This window comes from Muscardinus avellanarius (assembly GCF_963383645.1).
Source record: "Muscardinus avellanarius genome assembly, chromosome: 16".
Taxonomy (NCBI): Eukaryota; Metazoa; Chordata; class Mammalia; order Rodentia; family Gliridae; genus Muscardinus; species Muscardinus avellanarius.
The window spans coordinates 11385173-11407749 of record NC_137802.1 but is presented as its reverse complement, the minus strand read 5'-3'; the positions used below and the strand labels follow the sequence as shown (position 1 = coordinate 11407749).

The 22577-nt window shown below is 44.6% G+C and overlaps 1 protein-coding gene across 3 annotated transcripts in view; it reads left to right on the top strand.

Annotated features, from left to right (window-relative positions):
- Positions 1 to 300: 300 nt before the first annotated feature.
- The window catches only part of MAP2K4 (mitogen-activated protein kinase kinase 4), a gene marked incomplete at both ends in the record, with an annotated part of 110437 nt that continues 88160 nt past the window's right edge, over positions 301 to 22577 (top strand). Inside the window, 2 exons of one of the 3 annotated variants that reach the window (XM_080712573.1) lie at positions 301 to 418; positions 19118 to 19150. In XM_080712573.1, coding sequence (XP_080568699.1) covers positions 301 to 418; positions 19118 to 19150 — 151 coding nt within the window. Of the gene's footprint in view, positions 419 to 19084; positions 19151 to 22577 lie in introns of all 3 variants that reach the window. The other 2 variants (XM_080712572.1, XM_080712574.1) reach the window with 2 other exon arrangements.

The window sequence follows — 22577 nt, the reverse complement described above, 5'->3', positions numbered from 1 at the left end:
ACACACACACACACACACACACACACACACACACGCCTGTTTTGGGCTGGCCGGCAGCAGCCCTGGTCCAGGTACCCGGGCCCAGGGCACTAGAGACCTGGGCGGTCCAGCGCCCGAGCATCTCTGTCCCAGGGCCTGCGGAGGAGCGCACATCAGCCCGGGGGCGTGGCCTGCGCCGGGGGCGTGGCGGAGGGCGTGTCGGGGGCGTGGCCAGGCGCACGCCGCGCCCCCGGCCGTGCGAGAGGCCGAGCTTGCTGCATTGCAGCCGCCGCGGCGCCGCTCGGCTCCTCACTCCCAACAATGGCGGCTCCGAGCCCGAGCGGCGGCGGCGGCGGCTCCGGGGGCGGCAGCGGCAGCGGCACCCCGGGCTCCGTCGGGTCCCCGGCGCCGGGCCACCCGGCCGTCAGCAGCATGCAGGGTAAGGACGGCGGCCGCGCCGAGACCCCGGGCCCCGGGCGGCGCCGTCCGCCGCGTCGCGGCCTGCCTGCCCGAGCGGCCGCGGAAGCCGCCCGCGCCTCCGCCCTCGCCGCTCCCGCCCGGCCGCCGGCCGCGGGGCCTGGGTCGGGGCTGCGGGCCGCGCAGGCCCGGCCGCGGCCTCCGCGGGCGCTCGGCCTCCGAGCCCCCGGGCCCACCTGGCCCCCGCGGCCCCGCTCACCTGGGCCGCCGCTCCCGCTTCCGGGGACGCCCAGGTAGGCGGCGGCTGCAGGCTGCAGGCTGCAGGGCTGCAGCGGCGCCCCTCGGCCCCGCGGCGCAGGGCCATCTTGCTTCCAGCCGGGACGCAGCTGGAACCAGACCCCCCGAGCCGGCCTCGGGGCTCCGCGGGGCTGCTGGAGCCTCGGCGTTGCCAAACTTTTGCATGCACGGTGTGTGTGCGCGGGGAGGAAGGTGCCCGTGTGTCTGGGGAAGGGGAAGGGGGAGGGCGAGGGCTCAGGCCTGTGCCACCTGTAAGTAAGGTAGGTAAGACGGCTCTGGGCCTATGGGGAGAGGAGGCATATTTTGGTGGCAGGCCGGAGATGATTTTTCTGTGCTCGCGTTGCATGCAGAAGAGAGAATAAGGGTAAAAATAGAAGGCTGGATTTGGGTTTAAATGGTAGAGGTAACCATAGAGGGGATAGGAGAGCGAGGGGTCAAAATGATGGTGTCTGGACATCTTGAGGCAGCTCTCCTAATTAATGGCTTCGTCCACTCGGAAGGCTTATTTGCTTTCTATAGCTCTTTGACAGGGGTGTCGGGAAAATACCAGGCCCGACCCCTTTACAACCATTTCCTTAAGTTTACTGGGGAATTTTGAGTAGTAATGGTGTTTTCTTTCTTTTTTTTTCCTTTCGTGTGTGTGTGTGTGTGTGTGTGTGTGTGTGTGTGTGTGTGTGTTACTGGGGAGTGGAACCCAGGAGCTTTTCTACCTCAGCGCTATACTCCCAGACCTATTTTATATTTTATTTGGAAACAGGGTCTCACTAAGTTGCTGAGAGCCTCACTAAGTAGCTGAGGCTGGCTTCGAACCTGTGCGATCCTCCTGTCTCAGCCTCCCAAGCACTGGGATTACAAGCGTGCACCATCATGCCTGGCTAGTATGCTTTTTTTAAATTTTATTTTTTGGTACTGGGGGTGGAACCCAGAGGCTTTTCTACCTCCCGGCTATGCTCCCAGCCCTATTTTATATTTTATTTGGAAACAGGGTCTCACTAAGTTGCTGAGAGCCTCACTAAGTAGCTGAGTCTGGCTTCGAACCTGCGTGATCCTCCTGTCTCAGCCCCCCAAACTCTTGCTGTTCCACCACGCCTGGCTAGTAATGCTTTTTTTTTTTTTCAAGACAGGGACTCTCAGAAATTTCTGGATGACTTTAGCACACTATTTATGTTGGATTATTAACAGAATCAGTGGGGTTATCCTTGTTAGTGGGTATAAATATGGTTGCCTTTTGGCTAAACGTTTTCTGAAGGGCTCTTTGTGTCTAGGTGGGGTTCAACAGACATTTGTTGAATAATTTGTGATTATAAAAGCAGCACTTTGATTCAGGAAGTAGAGATAGGATTTTTTTTTCATCTTTATATGACTTCCCATAAGGTAGTTTCAGTATATATAAGAAACGGTGATAGATATGGAGACTGGATGATGTCAGCTCTCAGAGGACAGTTTTTGTGGGGGCCCTAAGCCATTTAATTCAAATTGAGTTCGTTACTGGATGGCCAGTATGATGCACAGCAGGTTAAAGAAACAAGTTTCTGATTGTAAGCTTTTCAGTGTATGTGGTTTTAAGGGGGAACGAAACAGTGAGATGATAGTTTAGGATTGTCTGGTCTATCTGCAGTAGTTGTTGCATAAAACTTGTAAAGACATTTCAGATTTTGGAGGAGGGAGAAGGTTGACAGTTGGAAAAAACAGTATACATTTTTGTTGTTGTTGTTGACCAAAAAAAAAAAAAAAAATATATATATATATATATATATATAGCAATTACTGAGAGTCAGGCTCTTTTTTTTATTTTATTTTTTTTGGTGGCACTGAATATATAGAGAAGAGTGAATTGGACTGTTGTACCTTGATGGAGCTAACCCCTTTGTGAGGATAGAGGAGGGAAAACTGTAAGCAGGTAAAGAAGAAAAATTACTCATTGAGGAAAAGTGTTACAGGAAGGTGACAAGCCAGTTTTGTGATGAAAGACATAGGGGAGGGCAGTCTGCTTGATAAAATGGTCAGAGAAAGCCTGTCTGGAAAGAACAGAAGAGGGTTGTTGTTGGTAGAGGTGAGTGTGAAGGTCCCAAAGCAGGTAAGAGCTTGGAGTGTTCTGGGAACTCAATCTAAGTCCTGTAGTAGAATTACTCTGATGGTCTGCATCCTCCTTTCATATATATATATATATATATATATATATATATATATATATATATATATATATATCCAGTAAACTGAACTTTTAAAGTTTTTAAAAGAGAGAAGAGTGCCGGGCGTGGTGGCGCACGCTTGTAATCCCCGTGCTTGGGAGGTGGAGACAGGAGGATCGCGCAGGTTCGACGCCAGCCGCGCTGGCTTAAGAGACCCTGTTTCCAAATAAAAAAGTATAAAAACAGGTCTGGGAGTGTAGCCCAGAGGTAGAAGGGCTTCCAGGAACCCCAGTACCACCAAAAACAAGATAAATAAATAAATAAATAAAAGAGAGAAGAAGGACCTCAGACCTCTGTTGGAATTGTGTTGACTTTTCTTTCTTTCTCTTTAGTGTCAGGAATTGAACCCAGGGCCTTGCACATGCTAGAACAGTACTCTTACCACTAAGCTACGCCCCCAGCCCCTGAGTTTTCTTTTATCAATACCGTGCCTACCTTTAATCAGTGCAGGAACGAATTAGTTATATCTTGTTCTAGAACTGCTTTGATCACTCAGAATGAAGAGAAGCACTTGAAATTCGCAGGATGTTGTTCAGCCAGTCCAAGGTAGAAAGCTTGAGCAGAAGCGGCAACTTCGGATCTCTCTTTCTTGTGTATTTTGCTATTTTGGAGCCAAACCTCCCATTCTTGATCTACCAAAGACCTTTTATGGCATTTATTTATTTACTTATTTTTGCGGTACTGAGGATGGAACCCAGGGACATTTCTACTTCCGAGCTACGCCCCAGCCCTATTTTTTATTCTTTATTTTGAAACAGGGTCTCATTGAGTTGCAAAGGGCCTCACTAAGTAGCTGAGGCTGTCCACAAATGGTGATCTTCCTTTCTCAGCCTCCCAAATGCTGGGATTACAAGCGCGCACCACCACGCCTGGCTTCTCAGCCCTGTTTTTTATGCTTTATTTTGAAACAGGGTCTGAGTTGCAAGGGGCCTCACTAAGTAGTAGCTGAGGCCGGCCCGGAATCGCGATCCTCCTGTCTCAGCCTCCTAAATGCTGGGATGACAAGTGTGCGCCACCACACCTGGCATTGGCCTATACTTCAACCGACAGATACTGGACATCATTTTATGAGCTAGACACCGTGGTGGGCACTGGATAACCCTGCACACTTTTGCATGGCTTGACATTGTGGCCCAAGAGCGGTCAGAGTTGGGAAACACGGTTTTCTTTCTATCATAATGCTGAAGAATAGAAGCTCCAGAGTCCTGGGTTTGTGTCCCCTCACCAGAATTTAAGCTTTCTGTGAGTATGGGCAAGGTACTTCATCCCTCCAAGGTCTCAGTAGGAAAGTAAGAATAATGCTCGTTTTGTAGGAATTTTGAGAATGCATGTGAAGCATGGGACCTGGAGGATAGTAAAGATGGCAGTGCTTGTTGTCATCGTGTGTAGCAACAATCCTGTTATCCGTGGTAGTTTCTCCTTAGTAAAGGAGTCCCTAACCCCTCCAGACCTACCACACAGTTTTATCAGCTTCAGTATTAGGGTATCTTACTCTGTAGCCTGTTGCTATCAACCATTTTTTTTTTCCTTTTTTTTTTTTTTTTTTTGGTACTGGGGATGGAACCCAGGGGCATTCTACCTCCGAGCTACATCCCCCAGCCCAACTTTTTTATTCTTTATTTTGAAACAGGGTCTCACTGAGTCGCAGAGGGCCTCACTAAGTAGCTGAGACTGTCCGCGAACCCGGATCCTCCTGTCTCACCCTCCCGAATGCTGGGATTACAAGCACGCCCGGCTGATGTCAACCATTCTTCAGTACTGAGCAATTCCTTTTTTAGAATATTCTAGAGGAGACTCTATTCTGCTTCAATAGCCGATCGTCTACCTATTCTGGATTTGAATATTCTTTTTTTTTTTTCCCCCCCTTGTGTGACACTGGGAATTGAACCCAGGGATGTTCAACCTTCAAGCCACACCCCCCAGCCTTTTTAATTTATTTATTTTTTTGCCAAAACAGGTGCGTTGGTCTCGAACCTAAGATCCTTCTGTCTTGGCCTCCTAAGTACTGGTATTACAGCTGTGTAACGCTGCATCCAACTAGCCCGAGAAATTTTTAAGTCAACTTAAAAGTATGAGATTGACCTGTTCATATTTGAGAACCTTCCTACCTGTGACCTGAGTTTTCTGTTGTGGCAAATGAAAAACCCAGTGGATTTAGCCAGGTTCGGATGAGGCGTGCGAAAAGCCGCAGGTGTTTAGTCTCAGGTGAGCAAGGAGAATGTCTAGAACATAATATGAGGTAGCATCACTGCTGGCATGTGGGGAGATGGCTTATTCTGGTTTATAGTGCTTTCCAGTTAGTGGAGAGTTCAGCAGCTTCTGTAATAAAAGTGTTTTAGTCTGTGTGATCCCCCTCCCCCCCGTAGTTGGTAACAGCTGGCTTTAACTTGCAGATAGCAGTGTTTTAAGAAACAACAACAAAAAGTAAGGAGAGTGTTGGGTTTGCACCCCCAAAAATGTAGCCTCAGGTAGCTGCTCTGCTGTGTATAAGCTCTGTACCCTCGGGGTCATTACCAGCTTCTCTCAATTCTGGAGTTTCTCATTTGTTTAAACAGAGATAATACGTAACTTAGAGGACGCTTGCGAGAACCATAGTATTTAATTAATGCATATGAAAGTGTTTTGAAAAATCATAAAACAGTTATAAGTATATGAGGATTATCAGAAATGGTATTTAATAGCCAGGTGCGGTGGCCAGACTGAGCAACTTAGTGAGGTCCCTCGGCAACTTGGTGAGACCCTGTTTCAAGATAAAAAAATCATAAGGACACTGGGGATGTAGCTCAGAGGTAGAATGCTTCTGGGTTCAACCTCTAGTACCAAAAAAAAAAAAAAACCAGTATTTACCTGCTTGAGTTACTAGTCATTTAAAATGTAATAGATAGAAAAAGGTCTCTTAAACATGAGTAAACTTTATTATAAAGATAAAATAAAGCCTTTCCCTAAACTTTTTACTTGGGTGGATGAGGAAGTGTGTGTGTGTGTGTGTGTGTGTGTGTGTGTGTGTGTGTGTGATATTGAGATTGGACTGAGGGGTGTTCTACCTCTGATCTCTACCCCAAGCTCCTTTTAAAAATATTTATTTAAACAAGTTTTTGCTAGGTTGCTGAGACTCGCTACTTACTGAAACTGACCTTGAACCTGTGATCCTCTTGTCTCATCCTCCCAAGTACTGGTATTACAGGTGTGTGCCATCATGCCCAGCTCAAAATGTCAGTATTTATTTATTTATTTATTTATTTATATTTTTTTGTGGCACTGGGGATTGAACCCAGGGGCATTCTACCTCTGAGCTACACTCCCAGCCTTATTTAATTTAATTTAATTTTTTTGGTGGTACTGGAGGTGGAACCCAGGAGCTTTCTACCTCCAATCTATACTCCCAGACCTACTTTATACTTTATTTGGAAACAGGGTCTAAGTTTCTGAGAGCCTCACTAAGTAGCTGAGTCTGGCTTTGAACCTCTGTGCGATCCGCCTGTCTCAGCCTTCCAAGCGCTGGGATTACAGGCTTGTGCCTCCAAGCCCAGTTTTTATTTTAATTTCAAAACTGTTGTTAGGTTGATGAGGGTCTCACTACTTGCTAAGGCTTCTGTCTTAGCCTCCCAAGTACTAGGATCACAAATGTGTGCCACCACACCCGGCCAAAATGTCAGTTTTGAAAAAATATTTTCCTAAAGTGGTTAGAATAGTTTGAATTCATAATTCTGAAGAACACTGAGCCATAGGTAAAGCACTTGTTACAAGGAATAGCTATAAAGTACATGTTGTAGGTGCCTCTGGTTTCTAATGCGCTGATTTGAGCAGTTGTTTTATTTTTCCTTCTTAGGACTTAAATATGGGTATATAGCAGTAAACTTCTGGTCCATTATTTACCTACATAACCTCATTTGAGCATTTTGTATGTATCAGTTTAAGTAAAAGGATGATAACTTGGCTTCTATTTTATAAAAACACATAAAGCTTTAAAATGTAATAAAATGTGTCAGTTAAGAAAATGTGAAGATTTAAAGTCAGTTTACTTTTTTCCCTCCCAATAATATTTGAATATATAAAATATAAGTCAGGCATGGTGTACACATATCTGTAGTACCAGGTATTAGGGAGGGAGAGGCAGGAGGATTGGCCAGCCTGGGCAACATTAAAAGCCCTGTCTTAAAAGAAAAAGAAAAGATATTTTTTAAAAAAAGTGTGTGTGTGTGTGTGTGTGTGTGTGTGTGTGTGTGTGTGTGAGTGATTATATTTGGCTCTCTATTTTTAACATTTAGTCTGTAGTTTAAAAAGCTGAATTGTAGCCAGGCGTGGTGGCGCACACTTGTAATCCCAGCATTTGGGAGGTGGAGACTGGAGGATCGCAGTTCTCGGACAGAGGCAGCTACTTAATGAGGCCCTCTGCAACTCAGTGAGACCCCCATTTTTTAAAGAATAAAAAATGGGGCAGGGGGTGTGGCTCGGAAATAGAATGTCCCTGGGTTCCATCCCCAGGCCCACAAGAAAAACCAAAACTGAATTGTGAAGCCAGGCATGGTAGTGCACATTTGTAATCCCAGTACCTGGGAGGCCTAGACAGGAGGATTCAGGTTCTCGGCCAGCCTCAGCTACTTAGTGAGACCCTCTGCAACTTACTCAGACCCTGTTTTGAAATACAGACTAAAAAAATAGGGATTGGGGTTGTAGCTCTGAGGTGGAACCCCCCCCCCCCCCCAATCCTCAGTACTGCGAAAATAACCCGAATTATGGAATTATGCAGGCACTGAAGAGTTTCAAACTTGGAATTGTTTGCTTCTTCCAGTGTGTTACATAGTACATCGTTTACTATTTATTTATCATAATCTGATACAAATCTAGCTCATCATATTAGTCCTAAAGCACCGATTGCATTTCTCTTTTTTTGGTGTGTGGTACTGGGGATTGTACCCAGAGACATTCTACCTCTGAGCTACACCCCCAACTTTATTTTTAACTCTTCATTTTGAAACAGGGTCTCACTCAGTTGTGGAGGGCTTCCCTAAGTAGCTGAGCCTGACTGCAAACCTGCGATCCTCCTGTCTCAGCCTCCCAACTACTGGGATTGCAAGTGTACATCATGCCTGGCTTGTCCTTTTTCTTTTTTTTTTTAATATTTGAATTTGAAACAGGGTCTCCTAAGTTGCTACGGTTGGCTTTGAACTTGAGATTCTCCTATCTCAGCCTTCCTAATACTGGGAGTACAGGCATGTGCCAGTCTGCCTGGCTGTATTTCTCTTATGTTCCTTTAAAAACGAGGCCATTTTAATTTTAATGAGAGCAACATCTTACTTTTAAAGTACACATTTTCTTTCATTTTACTGTAATGTGCCTTATCAGAGTGAACATGTGCTGAAACTTGCTTAGGATGGGTATTAATTAATCCTGTACATTGAGCTATTCCTTCCCTCCCTTCCTTCCTTTCTTTTTTGGTGTAAAAAAAGATATCTCTCCATCCCCACTTACTTTTATTGTTTTGAAATAATTAGATTAGGCAACTGACATTTGAGTAATGTGTCCAACTAGGGGTGGGGTGGTTTTATTTTTTATTTTTTGTCAAATCGAGCTCATATTTTTAATAACACTATATATATATATATATATATATATATATATATATATATTTTTTTTTTTGGTGGTACTGGGGTTCCTGGAAGCCCTTCTACCTCCGGGCTACACTCCCAGACCTATTTTTACATTTTTATTTGGAAACAGGGTCTCCTAAGCCAGTGCACGCGGCTGGCTTCGAACCTGCGCGATCCTCCTGTCTTTGCCTCCCAAGCGCGGGGATTACAAGCGTGCGCCACCACGCCCGGCTTAATATATATTTTTATTGGTCCATTGTAGTCAAACATCACAATGGAATACATGACTTGTGAGGGTATACAAGCACACATCATCCAAGTAGCCCTCATCCCCTCCCATTCCCTCCCCTCCCTCAATCCCATGCTTGATTTGGTGATTAACATTGATTCATTTGTTTACGTATATCATGCGCTTTGAAGAAATTCCATCTTCCCCCATCCCATCCTCTCTGATTGGTCACCTTAATTGCTCTTCCATGGGGCTTTTTCATCAACTAGGTCTCCTCCCATTATCCATTTTTTCCTAGTTTTTGCATATTAGGGAAAGCATCTGATTTTCTATTTTCTGTATGTTTCTCTCTGTATGCCGCATTGCAAGTTTTGATCCCGCTCCTGAAGGCCCTGGCGCCAGTCTGGCGCCTCTGCAGACTCTGATCCCGGCCTCGCTGGCTCAAGCACTGGCCTTGCCTCATAGGAGGCCCCAATCCCGGCCTCACTGGCCCCAGCTCCTGCCTCACCCCTCGGCAGGCTCCGATCCCGGCCTCAGAGGCCCCAGCACCGGCCTTGCCTCACAGCAGGCTCCAGTCCTGGCCTTGCTGGCCCTGTCACTGTCCTAACCCCTCAGCAGGCTCCAGTCCCTGTCTTGGAGACCCCAGCACTGGCCTTGCCTGGGGTGGTTTTATTTTTAACTAATTAAGTATTTAATTTTTTTTATGGTGTTGGAGATCGAACCCAGGATAATCTACTTCTTAGCCACACCCCAGCATTTATTTATTTATTTATTTATTTATTTATTTATTTATTTATTTATTTGTTTATGGTATTCGGGGGGTGGAACCCAGAGGCTTTCTACCTCCGGGCTATACTCCCAGAATTATTTTCTATTTTATTTGGAAACAAGGTCTCACTAAGTTGCCGAGAGCCTCACTAAGTAGCTGAGGCTGGCTTTGAACCCGTACCATCCTCCTGTCTCAGCCCCCCAAGCGCGGGGATTACAAGCGTGCGCCACCACGCCCGGCCACTGTTTTATGTTTTATTTTGAAACAGGGTCTTGCTAAATTGCGGAGGCTGGCTTTGGGTCTGTGTTTCTCCTGTGTTAGCCTCCCAAGCACTGGGACGGCAGGTGTGTGCCATCATGCCGGAATTCAACTTGCCGTTGTTCTTTTTCCTGTTCTTCATGGGCTCACACTCCGAGCTCTCCTTAATCATGTCAGCCATTCAGAGTTTGGAGCAACAGTCTTTTCCAGAAGAGATGCAGATTCAGAAACAGATGAGAGGTTATTTTAGGCTTCAGCCATGCAACTAGGCACTATTTAGGTTGATTTTGATTTTGAAGGCTTGTTGCTTCTTTTTTGTCTTTTTTGTGCTGGGAATTGAACCCAGAGGCCTTCTACCTTCAAGCAACACCCCATCCCTTTAGTTTTTATTTTATTTTTGAAACAGGGGCTTGCTAGTTTGCTGAAGCTGCCCTCGAACCTGTAATTCTCCTTTCTTAGCCTCCCAAGTACTGGGATTACAGGTGTGTGCCACCGTGCCTTGTCTTTTCTTGTCCCTGGGGTTGGAAACTAGGAGCTTTCTACCTCCAAGCTATATACTCTGAGACCTTTTTATTTTTTAATTTTGAAACACGGTCTGAGTTCCTGAGGGTCTTGCTAAATTTCTGAGGCAGGCAGGCCTCTAACCTGCAGTCCTGCTGTTTAGCCCTTCAGATACTGGGGTTACGGGCTTGCACCATCAGCTCTGGCTTCTTTGTCCTGGGGATTGAACCCAGGGCATTCTGCCTCCAGCCCTATTGTTAATTTTTATATTGAAACAGGGTCTCACTAGGATGATGAGAGGCTGTCGTCCTGTGTCGGCCTCCCGAGTGCAGGATTACAGGGAGGTGCCCCATGCCTGGCTCTCCTGGCCCTCCTTGATGTTCTTTGGGTAACAGAGTTCAATAGTGGCATCTTAATCCGGAGGCATTGTGTTTGGGAATCTGCAAGTGAATAGAAGACTTGAATTAGGTATTGACCCAAGATGCCAGTATGGACTCGAAAGTTAGGATCCCCTTAACACTGTATATGGTATGTAAAAGGAACTTGTTTATTTTAAAGATGAATAACTGTTATGTTTTTATTCTGATTTTAGTTGTCATTTGGGCAAATTACTGTCTTTGTTAAGGGGCCTGCCTATCTCTTTCTCCCACCTCTGCACAGCCCTCAGGTGTCTCTTCACACTTTAAGCAAGGTTGGGAGTTTAATGTGTACTTACAGAAAGGATTCAAGGATGTGAACTTGGGAGGTTGGCCTAACTGGCTGCACTGAAAACGACCACTGGCTAGTCGTTAACACCACTCAAATTGGGCCTCTTTTTTTTTTTTTTTTTTTTTGTGTGTGTAGTACTGGGGATTGAGCACAGGGGTGGTGTATACCTCTGAGCTAAACTTCCAGGCCCATTTTATTTTTTATCTTGTTTTTTTAAAATTTTCTTTTTTTGTGGTACTGGGGATTGAACCCAAGGGCATTCTACTTCTGAGCTACACTTCTAGTCCTGGTTTTTTTTTTTTTTTGAAACAAGGTGTCATGAAATTATTGAGATTGGCCTTGTGATCCTCCTGTCTAAGCTTCCCAAGTATTGGGATTACAAGTGTGTGTTATCATGCCCAGCTTTATTTTTTACTTTTTTGTAGCACAGGGATTGAACCCAGGGCCAGTCTACCTCTGAGCTAACCTCCAGCCTTTTTGTTTCTTCTTTGTTTTGAAACAGGGTCTCACTAAAGTGCAGAGGTCCTCACTAAGTAACGGAGGCTGGCCGCGAACCTGTGACCCTCCTGTCTCAGCCTCCCAAGTACTGGGATTATGAGCATGCGCCAGCATGCTTGCTGGGCTTCCAGCTCTGTTTTTCATTTAATTTCAATTCAATTTATTTATTTATTTAGTGCTGGGGATGGAACCCAGGGACATTCTACCTCCAAGATAAACCCCCTGTCCTATTTTTTACTCCTTATTTTGAAACAGGGTCTCACTGAGTTGTAAAGGGCCTCACTAACTAGCTGAGGCTGGCTTCAAACCTGCGATTCTCCTGTCTCAGCCTCCCAAGTACTGGAATTACAAGTGTGCACAACCACGCCCAGCTCTCACTCTTTATTTTTTAATTTTTTTTAAAATTTTTTAAAATTTTTTTATTTTTGCAGTATTGGAGATGGAACCCAGGGGCATTCTACCTCCGGGCTACACCCCAGCCCTATTTTTTAATCTTTATTTTGAGACAGGGTCTCACTGAGTTGCAAAGGGCCTCACTAAGTAGTAGCTGAGGTTATCTGAAAACTGCTATCCTCCTATCTCAGCCTCCCAAATGCTGGGACTACAAGCGTGCGCCGCCACGCCTGGCTCTTCATTCTTTATTTTGAAACAGGGTCTCGCTAAGGTGCAGAGGTTCTCACTAAGTAGCTGAGACTGGCTGTGAACCTATGATCCTCTTGTCTCAGTCTCCCAAGTACTAGTATTACAAGCATGCGCCACCATGGCAGGCTCTTATCTTTTATTTTGAAACAGGGTCTGAATCGCTGAGGACCTTGTTAAGTTGCTGAGGCTGGCTTTGACCCTTGGGTCCTCCTGTCTCAGCCTTCCAAGTATTAGGATTACAGGCATGTTCCACCGTACCTGGCAAGATGGAGTGTGTGTGTGTGTGTGTGTGTGTGTGTGTGTGTGCGTGCACGCATGCGCGCACATGCGGGAGTACGTGTGACTGTACATGTGTGTTACTAGGGATTGAACCCAGGGGCATTCTGTCTCTAAGCTACATCCCAACCCTATTTTTATTTTTATTTTTATTTTTATTTTTATTTATTCATTGTTATTTTTGAAACAGGGTCTTGCTAGGTTGATGAATGTCTCACTTAATACTTCCTGAGGCTGTCCTTGAACTGAACTCTGTTCTCAGCCTTCCAACTATTGGAGTGAGAGGTGTGTGCCACCATGCCCAGCTAAGGTGGGTCTTTTGAAAGAAGAAAGCAGCTGCATCAGACACATCTTGATCTTCAAGAAAAACATATCATTCCCCACACTGAGAAAGAGGAGTAAGTGGATACCGCAGAGCTCTTTCAAGGTGTATTTCATTTTACTCAGAATCGCTCAAACAGAATTTCAAAGAAAAAAAAGCGTTGCCAGACATTAACTCAGATATATATCCTCTCAGCGTGTGAATGTATATATTTGGGAAGCCATTATTTATTTTTTTTATTGCCTGGCTTTGGTAAAAAGTAAATGGTGCTGCGTGGTTCCTTTGCTTTCGGCAGTCTGCTTGGAATCTGGGTTAGGTGTCTGTGAGGGGAAAGTATTTACTTTTTGGGATTGCTGTTCCTCAGGACAGCAATCTACAGTTTCTCTGTAAAACCAGAGAAACAGTATCTTCCTCTGTTCTCTTTCCATCACAGTAAGTAACAGGCAAGACTGCTGTGACCTCAAAAGGTGCAGAGACTTCTCTCCACCAGCAGGCAGATGCTCAGTTCAGTAGCAGACACCACTGGGCATCCTCGGTTCAGCTCTGAGGCCCCTGGAGGCGGCATCCGCTCCCACAGGTCGGAGTCTCTCAGCCGCCCTTGGGATGCCAGTCACAAGTCCCGGGAGTTTCCCCATGTCTCTTACCCACAGCCTATAAACTGGAGTTCCCACAGTCCCTTCTTCAGGTCCAGCTAATATGCTTGACACACTTAGGAGTTTATTATAAAGGGTATTTACAAAAGATATGAAAAGATGCAGAGGCTGAGGGCTGAGGGGAGGGGCTGGGAGCTCCCAGGCATTCCCTAGCTATCCACGAGTTCTCGAGCCCTGTCCTTCGGGTTTTATGGATCCTTCCTTGCATGTCAAGTGCTGATAGACTGGGTAGGGAAACCTAGCCGGGCCTGTCTGCGTTAGGCTTTCTGTGTAGCATTCTTCCTTCCGTGCTAGACGCCTCTGGAGCGAGGAGGTCTTTTAGACAAGGGGCGGTCAGAGAATTAATTTATTCCACGCTTCTTTCTAGGGATGGAAGTCGGGCCTAGCACATGCCGATCAGGTGTCCTGCCGTTGAGCTACACGCCCAAGACAGAAAGGAGAGACTTAGAGTTCCAGTGAAAGGCTTAATTGTGGAAGAGAAATTCTAGTTTCTGTGGCCTGCCATCGGCAGAGTTATGAGCCAGGAACCACGGCCGAAAACCAGAAGATATGTATCGTATCGTGGGTAGAGAGTGGCAGGCGGCCCCGGGGGTCCTCCAGAGTCCTTTCCTTTCAATTTCCTAAAGGTGACGAACGAAGGGAGAAGGGCTGGCTCGGGGCAGGTTAAGCTGGCCTCGTGAACACCTGGAAGGTAGGGAAGATCCCCTGATTATTGCTCTCCCAAGGGAAGGATCGGGAATGATGTCTGACGGAAGCCACTTGCCCTGTCCTCGGCTCCGTTTTGGGCATTTTAATCAGCACAAGACAATGGTTATTATCCCATTTTACAGATGAGGAAATTGAGTCGGATAGAGGTTAGATCCTTGGCCAAAGTAAAAAAAAAAAAAAAAAAAAAAAAAAATTGTTGCTTTCCCCGAGTCTACTGTGCTTCACGGCACGGGCTTGAGAAGATGACATGGTGTGAATTACATGGCCGAGGAATAAATAAGGTGGCCAGTGGCCGCAGGAAGAAAAAGAACTGGCATGTCCAGACAACAAAATCCTGAGTTTAAAAAACGTGGAAAGAATTTGGTTTATGAAACCATGATGCAAACAGCTTGTAACTGCTAGAGTAAGGATGCTCCCTTTTGACAAAGTTTAAGAAAGGCGAAGAAAGGAAACTTAAGGGGAAAAATTCAGCAGGAAGTTTGTGGAACAGATTTAGGACAAGCTTAGGTTACAGCCTAGATGATGTAGGATGGGTAGCCGTAGTGTAATGCGTGTGTCAAAATTTTAAGGTTGAAGTTGGAAATTGACCAGCAACTAGACTGTGTGTGTGTGTGTGTGTTTGTGTGTGTGTGTGTTTGTGTGTGTGTGTGTGTGCGTGTGTATGTGTGTGGTGTGATTGAAAACAGTGACATTTATTTTGGTTAAGTGTATTTTTTCAAGATAAATAATTTTTTTTTTTTTTTTTTTTGTGGTACAGGGGCTTTTTACCTCCGGGCTACACTCCCAGACTAATTTTTTATACTTTATTTGGAAACAGGGTCTCACTAAGTTACCGAGAGCCTCACTAAGTAGCTGAGGTTGGCTTCGAACCTGTGCGATCCTCCTGTCTCAGCCTCCCAAGCGCGGGGATTACAAGCGTGTGCCACCACGCCTGGCCTAAGATAAATAATATTTTAATGTATGTATGTATGTATGTATGTATGTATGTATTTATTTATTTATTGGTGGTACTGGGGTTCCTGGAAACCCTTCTACCTCTGGGCTACACTCCCAGACCTATTTTATATTTTGATTTGGAAACAGGGTCTCTTAACCCAGCGAGGCTGGCTTCGAACCAGCAATCCTCCTGTCTCTGCCTCCTAAGCACGGGGAATTACAAGTGTGCACAACCACGCCCGGCTTAACGTACTTTTTTACAACTAGACTCTTTATGCTTATGGCCAGAGAAGATTTTGTGGCCTAGTCTAGGGGCCATGGCTCAGAAAAGCAGCCGGTTTCCTTTTATGTTAGCCTGAGTTAATAGTGTGGTTCTTAATACGCTTTCGAAAGCAGCGCACAAATCCAGAAGTCTAAGGAATAAGAAGGAGCCGTGGAGGATGTGGGAAACCATGTAGGCCCAGCCTTGTGCCGGCTTGTACTGTCCACCTAGAGGAAGGAACTGTAAAACCCCAGAAGGGCTCTTATGAAAGCAAAATTAGCTGAAGACACAGTTTTCTTTCCTTTTTTTTGTAGTGGTGGGGATTGAACTTGGCCATTCTATCTCAGAGCTACACCTCTAGCTCTATTTTATTGTGAAATGGGGTCTCAGTAGGTTGATGACTCACACTACTTGCTGAGGCTGTCACTGAACCTGCAGTCCTCCTGTCTCAGCCTCTCACGTCCTGGGATTACAAGGTGCACCACCATGCCTGGCTGAAGACAGCTTTCAGATTCTAAAATTACCTGAATTTATTCTTAATGTTATGAATAAGTGAGAAAACAAGGCTTCAAGTGAACCTCATTTCAAGTGAAAGAAACTAGACGGCTGTTCTGATACTCTTCTACTTTATAATAATGTTTGCTTTTTGTTTCTTACATCTTAAACAGGCTTTTTAGCTACTGTGGGCTAACTCACTTTTTTCTTTTTTATAAATACATTATATTGTAGGATTGGGTTGTAGCCAGTTATTAGATCTCAAAATTGAAGAGTGAGAAGGAGGGAAAAGGGTGTGAATGAGGGCGGGAGAGGCCAGGGAGAGGAGGGGGAGCAGCAGACCCTGATGCACAGCTGTATTTCTTTTGTAACTTTACCAGCTTTTTACCCTGTTATGCCTTGATATTTATTCTTGGAAGGATCTAAGAGTTACTTAAACTTGCCCGGGACCAGGAAAAGCGAACATGATTCAGATATCTCTCATCTCTTGTAATAAGGGAGTTGAAGTGGATGACCATGTAAAATTAAGTCCCAGGTACAGATAACTCTCAGGAATATAAAGGAGTCAGGCACACAAGACTTAAAATAAGCACTTACCTGCAGGCTCAGCTGATACTTAGTGTTCCCAGAGACACGTCAGTGAATGGGAAGAGAGCGTGTGGGACAGGGGAAGCGCAAGCTGAGTCTGTGTGAACGGAGTTAGTAGACTCTATCCACAGCCACAGACTTGCACTTTGGGAAGATGAGCACCTGGGGAGGCGTTCTCAGATCTCCTTCCGCCATCTTGTACCAGCGCTTTGAGCCGTTAGGCGCTTTCCCCAAACTAACTTTCTGACTTTCCCAGGTCTTCTTTGTGAATAGGTATACGCCCACATGTGTGCACGTGTGCCCATACACAGTCTTCGAGAGGTGTAAAATGATTTAGCTGAAATAGCTTTTTACCTTGTTTAATTAACAATATTTAGAAAAGTCATGTAATTCACAGAAATGGTGAGCCATTATATTTGGTGCTGGCTAATTTAGCCCTTGTTTTGCCAGTACTTACTACTAAGTCTTTGCTGAGTGAGAAAGAACGCTGACGGGTGAATGCTTGTTTTAGGACTCAGAATTCATTCAGTTGGTGATTACTTTACCTCTCAGTAAAAAGAGCAAGTTTATAGTTATGCCTTGAGAATTTTTCCCCCTCCCACTGTAGCGACTTGAATTGATTCTGTACTCATGTCAGAAGTTTTAAGTTTTGAGAGTTTTTTTTAGCATTTAGACTGGGTTTAGTCCGTAATGTGTTAGAATACTAATTGGTGACAGTCTACTATTCTCAGTCACATATACCTTAAAAAATTCTTACTTAGCCATTTGTGGCGGCTCACACCTGTAACCCTAGTACTTGGGATGCTGAGGCAGGAGGATGGCAAGTTTGAATCCAGCCACTGCAACTTCATGAGACCTTGTTTCAAGAGAGAAAATTTAAAAAAGGCTGGGGGTATAGCTCAGTGTAGAGTGCCCCTGGGTTCAATCCCGAGTACTGGTAAAAATATTTATTTATTTGTTTGTTTGTTTGTTTGTTTAGAATGTTAAGAGCAAACCCAGGACCTTGTACATGATAGTCAAGCACTCTACCACTGAGCCATAGCCCGGCCCTTTTTCCTTTTTCCTATTTATTATACATTCTATCTTGTATTTTTTTTTTTTTTTTTTTTTTTTACAGTTCCAACTCTGGTTCTTCAGACACCTTTCATTTTTTGCCCATTGGCCATTCAGACTGCTCATCTGTTCACCTCTCTCTCACCTCCTTTTTTATCTTGCCAGTAAAGAGCAGCCACCCGCCATCTTTAGAGCCACAAAGAATCCTGCCTTGAGATTGTTCCAGGCTTGCCCAGCCTCCTGCTGCTGTGGAGGAGGAGCGGTTCCCTTTGGGGCCCCTGTGGGGAGGCTCCTTTCTGAGCTCTGTGCAGGCTCCTCAGTGCTCTGTCCCTCCCACTGGTGCACCCAGAGAGCTCCCCTGACTGGCTCTGCCCATCTTTCCTGGTAGGAAGCCGGACGTCTGACTGACAGATGCTTAGGCTTAGAGTGCCGCAGATGTCCGTCTCTCTTCCTGGATTCTCTCCTGCTGCACGTTCAGTGGGAACCATATTGATTTTCGTGGCGCACTGCCTTCCGGGTCGGCCAGGGCTGCTTCCCACAAGTCTTTGCGTTCCCAGTGGTAGCCGGCAGTGAGTTGCTTTTGTTGAGTGCCAGAGGAGCCTTGGGTCAGAGTAGCTACAGTAGCCTTTTGCATTGTAGTGCTGTGTACATGATACCCGTCTCTTAGAATCCTAAGAATTTTAGCTACTGGATGAGAAAGACTACTTAAACATAACCCCCCGCCCCCGTATGTATGTATGTAGTGGTACCAGGGATTGAACCTTGAACCCAGATGCATTCTACTCCGAGCTACATCCTCAGTACTTTTTTTTTTTTATTATTATTCTTTATTTTGAAACAGTCTCACGAAGTTGTGGAGGGCTTCACCAAGTAGCCGAGGCTGGCCATGAAACTGCAGTTCTCCTGTCTCAGCCTCCCAAGTATTGGGGTTACAAGTGTGTGCCACCATGCCTGCCTTCCTTACATGTTTCGATTGAATTTGTATAAGCAAGAACTAACTCTAATTTGTTTTCCTTATTTTATTCTCCAAAGCAATAATAAATAAAAGTATGGGTTGACTACTCATGAGGCTACATATTCATTCAATAAACTAGGCAGGGACGAGTGTGAAGTAATATTTTGTGAAGGCTTTGTGTGTGTGTGTGTGTGTGTGTGTGTGTGTGTGTGGGTGTGGTGTTAGGGGTTGAACTCAGATTCCAAGACAGCTGCAGCAAATAGTGATACTCTCATCAACCTAGCGAGACTCTGTTTCAAAATAAAATGGGGCTGTGGGTATAGCTCAGTAGAATGAGTGTGGGTTATTCTACCTACAGAAACAAAACGAAACTACTAACACTTTTGAATCTTGGGTGGTAATTAATTATGGGTACTTCTAAATCTAATTTGAGCTAGTAAGATAGCTTGTGGTATATTCTGAGGTTGTAGGTCGAACACATCGCAAAAGTTGATGGGGCTGTAGTAAAACTTCCAGGGGCTAATAGCTCCTCTCTTATTGAATAGATGCAAAAAGTGAAGATTAAGACGGTGTAACACTTAAAATTTAAACCTGGTTGTAGAGCTTTACGATACAGCTGAGCTTTTAAAGATGCCCTCGTGCTGTCTTTGTATTGGTGGGGCAGTGTGATTCGAACTGTTCTTGGATTCGTTTTATTCAAAATGTAATATACAAATGCAATGTCATGTTCTAATTTTGGTTTGTTTGATTTACAGTAAATGAACTGGAACTTATCTCTTTTACTTTAGGCTTTCAGATAAACTTCTGTGAAAAGGCACAAAGTAAGCTACAAATTTTGATATTCTCCTACTTTTCATATCCATCTTGGTATTGGGAATGTGTCCACTATTGTTTCAACTAACCAACCATGGTAATTTTACGTTAAAAGAGCTTCCATTTTTCATTACACCTCCCCAGTCAAAAAGCAAAACCCCCTCAAAAAACCTCCAAAGCAAATAAAGCATTGTTACATTCTTGTCTGAAATTGTTCTTGTTTTTGCTTATAATTGAGATAGAAAAAAATAAGTATATAGATATTCAGATATACAGGTATAGAAAAATATTATAAATATTGAGGCTTAACTATAAATCACAAGTTGAGGAAAGTCCATTTTTTTTTTTTTTTTTTTGGTGGTACTGGGGTTCCTGGAAGCCCTTCTACCTCCGGGCTACACTCCCAGACCTATTTTATATTTTTGAAACAGGGTCTCTTACGCCAGCGCTGCTGGCTTCGAACCTGCGCGATCCTCCTGTCTCCGCCTCCCAAGCGCGGGGATTACAAGCGTGCGCCACCACGCCCAGCAAGGAAAGTCCACTTTTAAGATGATGGTACATAAAGTACATAGTTGCATTAAAGACACTATGCTTTAAAAATTCGCTTATTTTAAAGCAGACATTTAATGCATTAAAATTTTTCTTCAAAACAAAACTGATTTCTTCTCTCTCGCCCTTCCCTTTCCCACATTTGCATTAGGGCACTAGTCCTTATAGAATACAGTATAGATTTTTCTATAAAATACATTGATAAAGCTAAAACAAATGCATTTTGAACTTTAAACTTGTATAAATACATTTACAAAAAAAGCTCATGTTAAGATGACTATTCTCCAGTTAACATAAAAGTATTTCAGAATATAATGTAGCTGGGTATGGTGGTGCATGCCTGTGATCTCAGTGTATGGGAGGCTGAGACAAGAAGATTTCTGGTTCACAGCCAGCTTCAGCAAGTTAGCAAGACCCTGTGTCAGAATAAAAAAAAATACAGAGTTAGGGATGTAGCTCAGTTGTAGAATGCCCTGAGTTCAGTAACACGCACACACACACACACATTTCATCTTCTGTTTATTTACTTATGGTCTGTGAAAGAAAGATGACTATCTTTTATAATTATCATTTTTAAGTAAATTTGTAATAGGGGAAAAGTTTAATATGGAGAGAGAACATTTCTAGTATGTAAAAAAATTTTATGTAATAAAAATGCTTAGTCATTATTGGCTGAACATTGACTTCCTTTGAAATACAGTGACAAAAACTTTCTTGAATGGTTCACCCATGATGTAAATATATAGAAAGCAGAGATAAGGCAGCTATGGCCTAGGTTAACATTTTTTTAATTTATCCATTATCATCACCTTTTTTCCTTAAATAATAATCTACGAGTTTATCCTGCCCATTGTGAACCTATGTATGTGATGCAAATGTAATGTATTGAAGTTACCACTTTTGATTTATGCTATCTTAATTTCATTAAGATAATTTTTATACTGTGATAATTTTTATCTTTTAGTACATTTTCACAAAATACTGTTTAATATTTAGTATGACAAACTTTCAGCGTTTATTGACATAAACTAAGAAAAAATGACTGAGCCGGGCGTGGTGACGCACGCTTGTAATCCCAGTACTTGGGAGGCTGAGACAGGAGGATCGCAGGTTTGGGGCCAGCCTTAGCAAGGCCCTCTGCAACCTAGTAAGACCCTGTCTCAAAATAAAGAATATAAACATAGGGCTGGGGGTGTAGCTTGGAGGTAGAATGCCCCTGGGTTCAATCTCCAGTACCTTTGAATTAAAAACACACACAAACACACACACAAAAAGAAAAAAGGCTGACTTAGGGTCTCACTAAATTGCCGAGGTGCTTGTTATTTTGCGGAGGCTCCTCTGGTTCCCATCCCGGCCTCCCAAGTACTGGGATGACTAGTGTGTGTGTCACCACATCCCACACTTTTCTAAAATTTAAAGTTGGATTCACGTTATTGCTGTTTTCTCTTAGTTCTCCTTGTATAGATAAAACAAGAGAAACATTGGTTAAGTTTAAAACTGTGTTCAGTGTCTGCAGAGAGCTCTGTAGGGTAGATGAAAATGCCTTTGGAGCCTCTGAGTGGTTCTGAGCTTTTCTGTTGTTGGAAGGCTCGGTTTTCAGCGCCTCCTACTTTGATACGCGGGGCGGATGTGAGGAGGGCCTCCGAGGAGGGGCGGGGCGCTTCACCGCGTGGGCGGGGCTTGTGCGGCCCCGTCATCTTGTGGGCGGGGCTTGTGGGACCTGCTTGGACGCTGGCTTGTGTCTTCAGGCCGTGGCTGCTTTCTTCTGGCTTTTCGCATCTCTCGTTTCGTTTCTCCCTCTTCTTTTCAGGAGGCTCCTCCTCTTTGTTTTCCAGCCTTTGGAATCTCCCAGTTATTTTCATTAATTTCTGAAACACATTTTAGATACTTCCGAACCATACAGCGAGTGAGGTTTTTGTTAAAATAAGTAGAATAGCAGGCTGTGAGCCTTAGCAGGCTCAGAGTGCAGTGGACTAGAGGCCATTCTCTGTGGATCATAAGCATTCACGAACTGGTGGTACAGATACGTCGACGGGAGCGGAAGCCAGGGTGAGGACACAGAAGCTCAGGTGTCCTGGGCTCCTTTGCTTTGCTGTTCTCATGAGAGAAAAACGAGCACGGGGCTGCTGCGACTCCCATGACCACTGCAATTTTTTTTTGGGGGGGGAGGGTGCTAGGAATTGAACCCAGGGGCATTCTGCCTCTGAGCTACACCCCCCAGCCCTCTTTCATTTTTTATTTGGAAACGGGAGCTTGCTAAGTTGCTGAGAACCTCACTAAGTTGCTAAGGCTATCTAAGAACTTGTCATCTTGTGTGTCAGCCTCCTGAGTACTGGCATTACGGGAGTGCACCACCATGCCTGGCATGACCACTGCTTTTTTTTTTTTTTTTTTTTTTTTTTTTACCTTGAGAAGGGTTCTTGTTTTGTTGCTCGGGCTGGCCTTGAACTCCTGGATTTACGGGCTCCAGCCTCAGCCTCCTGACAGCTGGCCAGGCAGGTGCTGTTGTAGGTGGCGAGCACTGCTTTCTTGATGAGAGCGCAGCTCACAGATACAGCAATGGGCTGTTAACCTGGGCTGTGTGTGCTGGCTCCAGTCTCAGCTGAAGACTGAGGACCAGGGTCCACTTAGCAGGGACAGGAGGCGCCGGGCCGTGGTAGGAACGGCCAGCCCTGAGCTCACTGATTCTGCGCTCTTAGGACCCACGCTTTCAGCCAGACTCTGCCGCTTACGTACATTCATACGTTTTCTCCAGGGCTGGTCTTCTGATGGCATGACTCAAAAATTAAAAGTACAATTTATAACATTTCCAGTCTTTTGGTTTGCTTGGAATACAGACATTAACTTTAGTTGAAGATGGTCACTTATTTTTGAAAAATTAAGGCC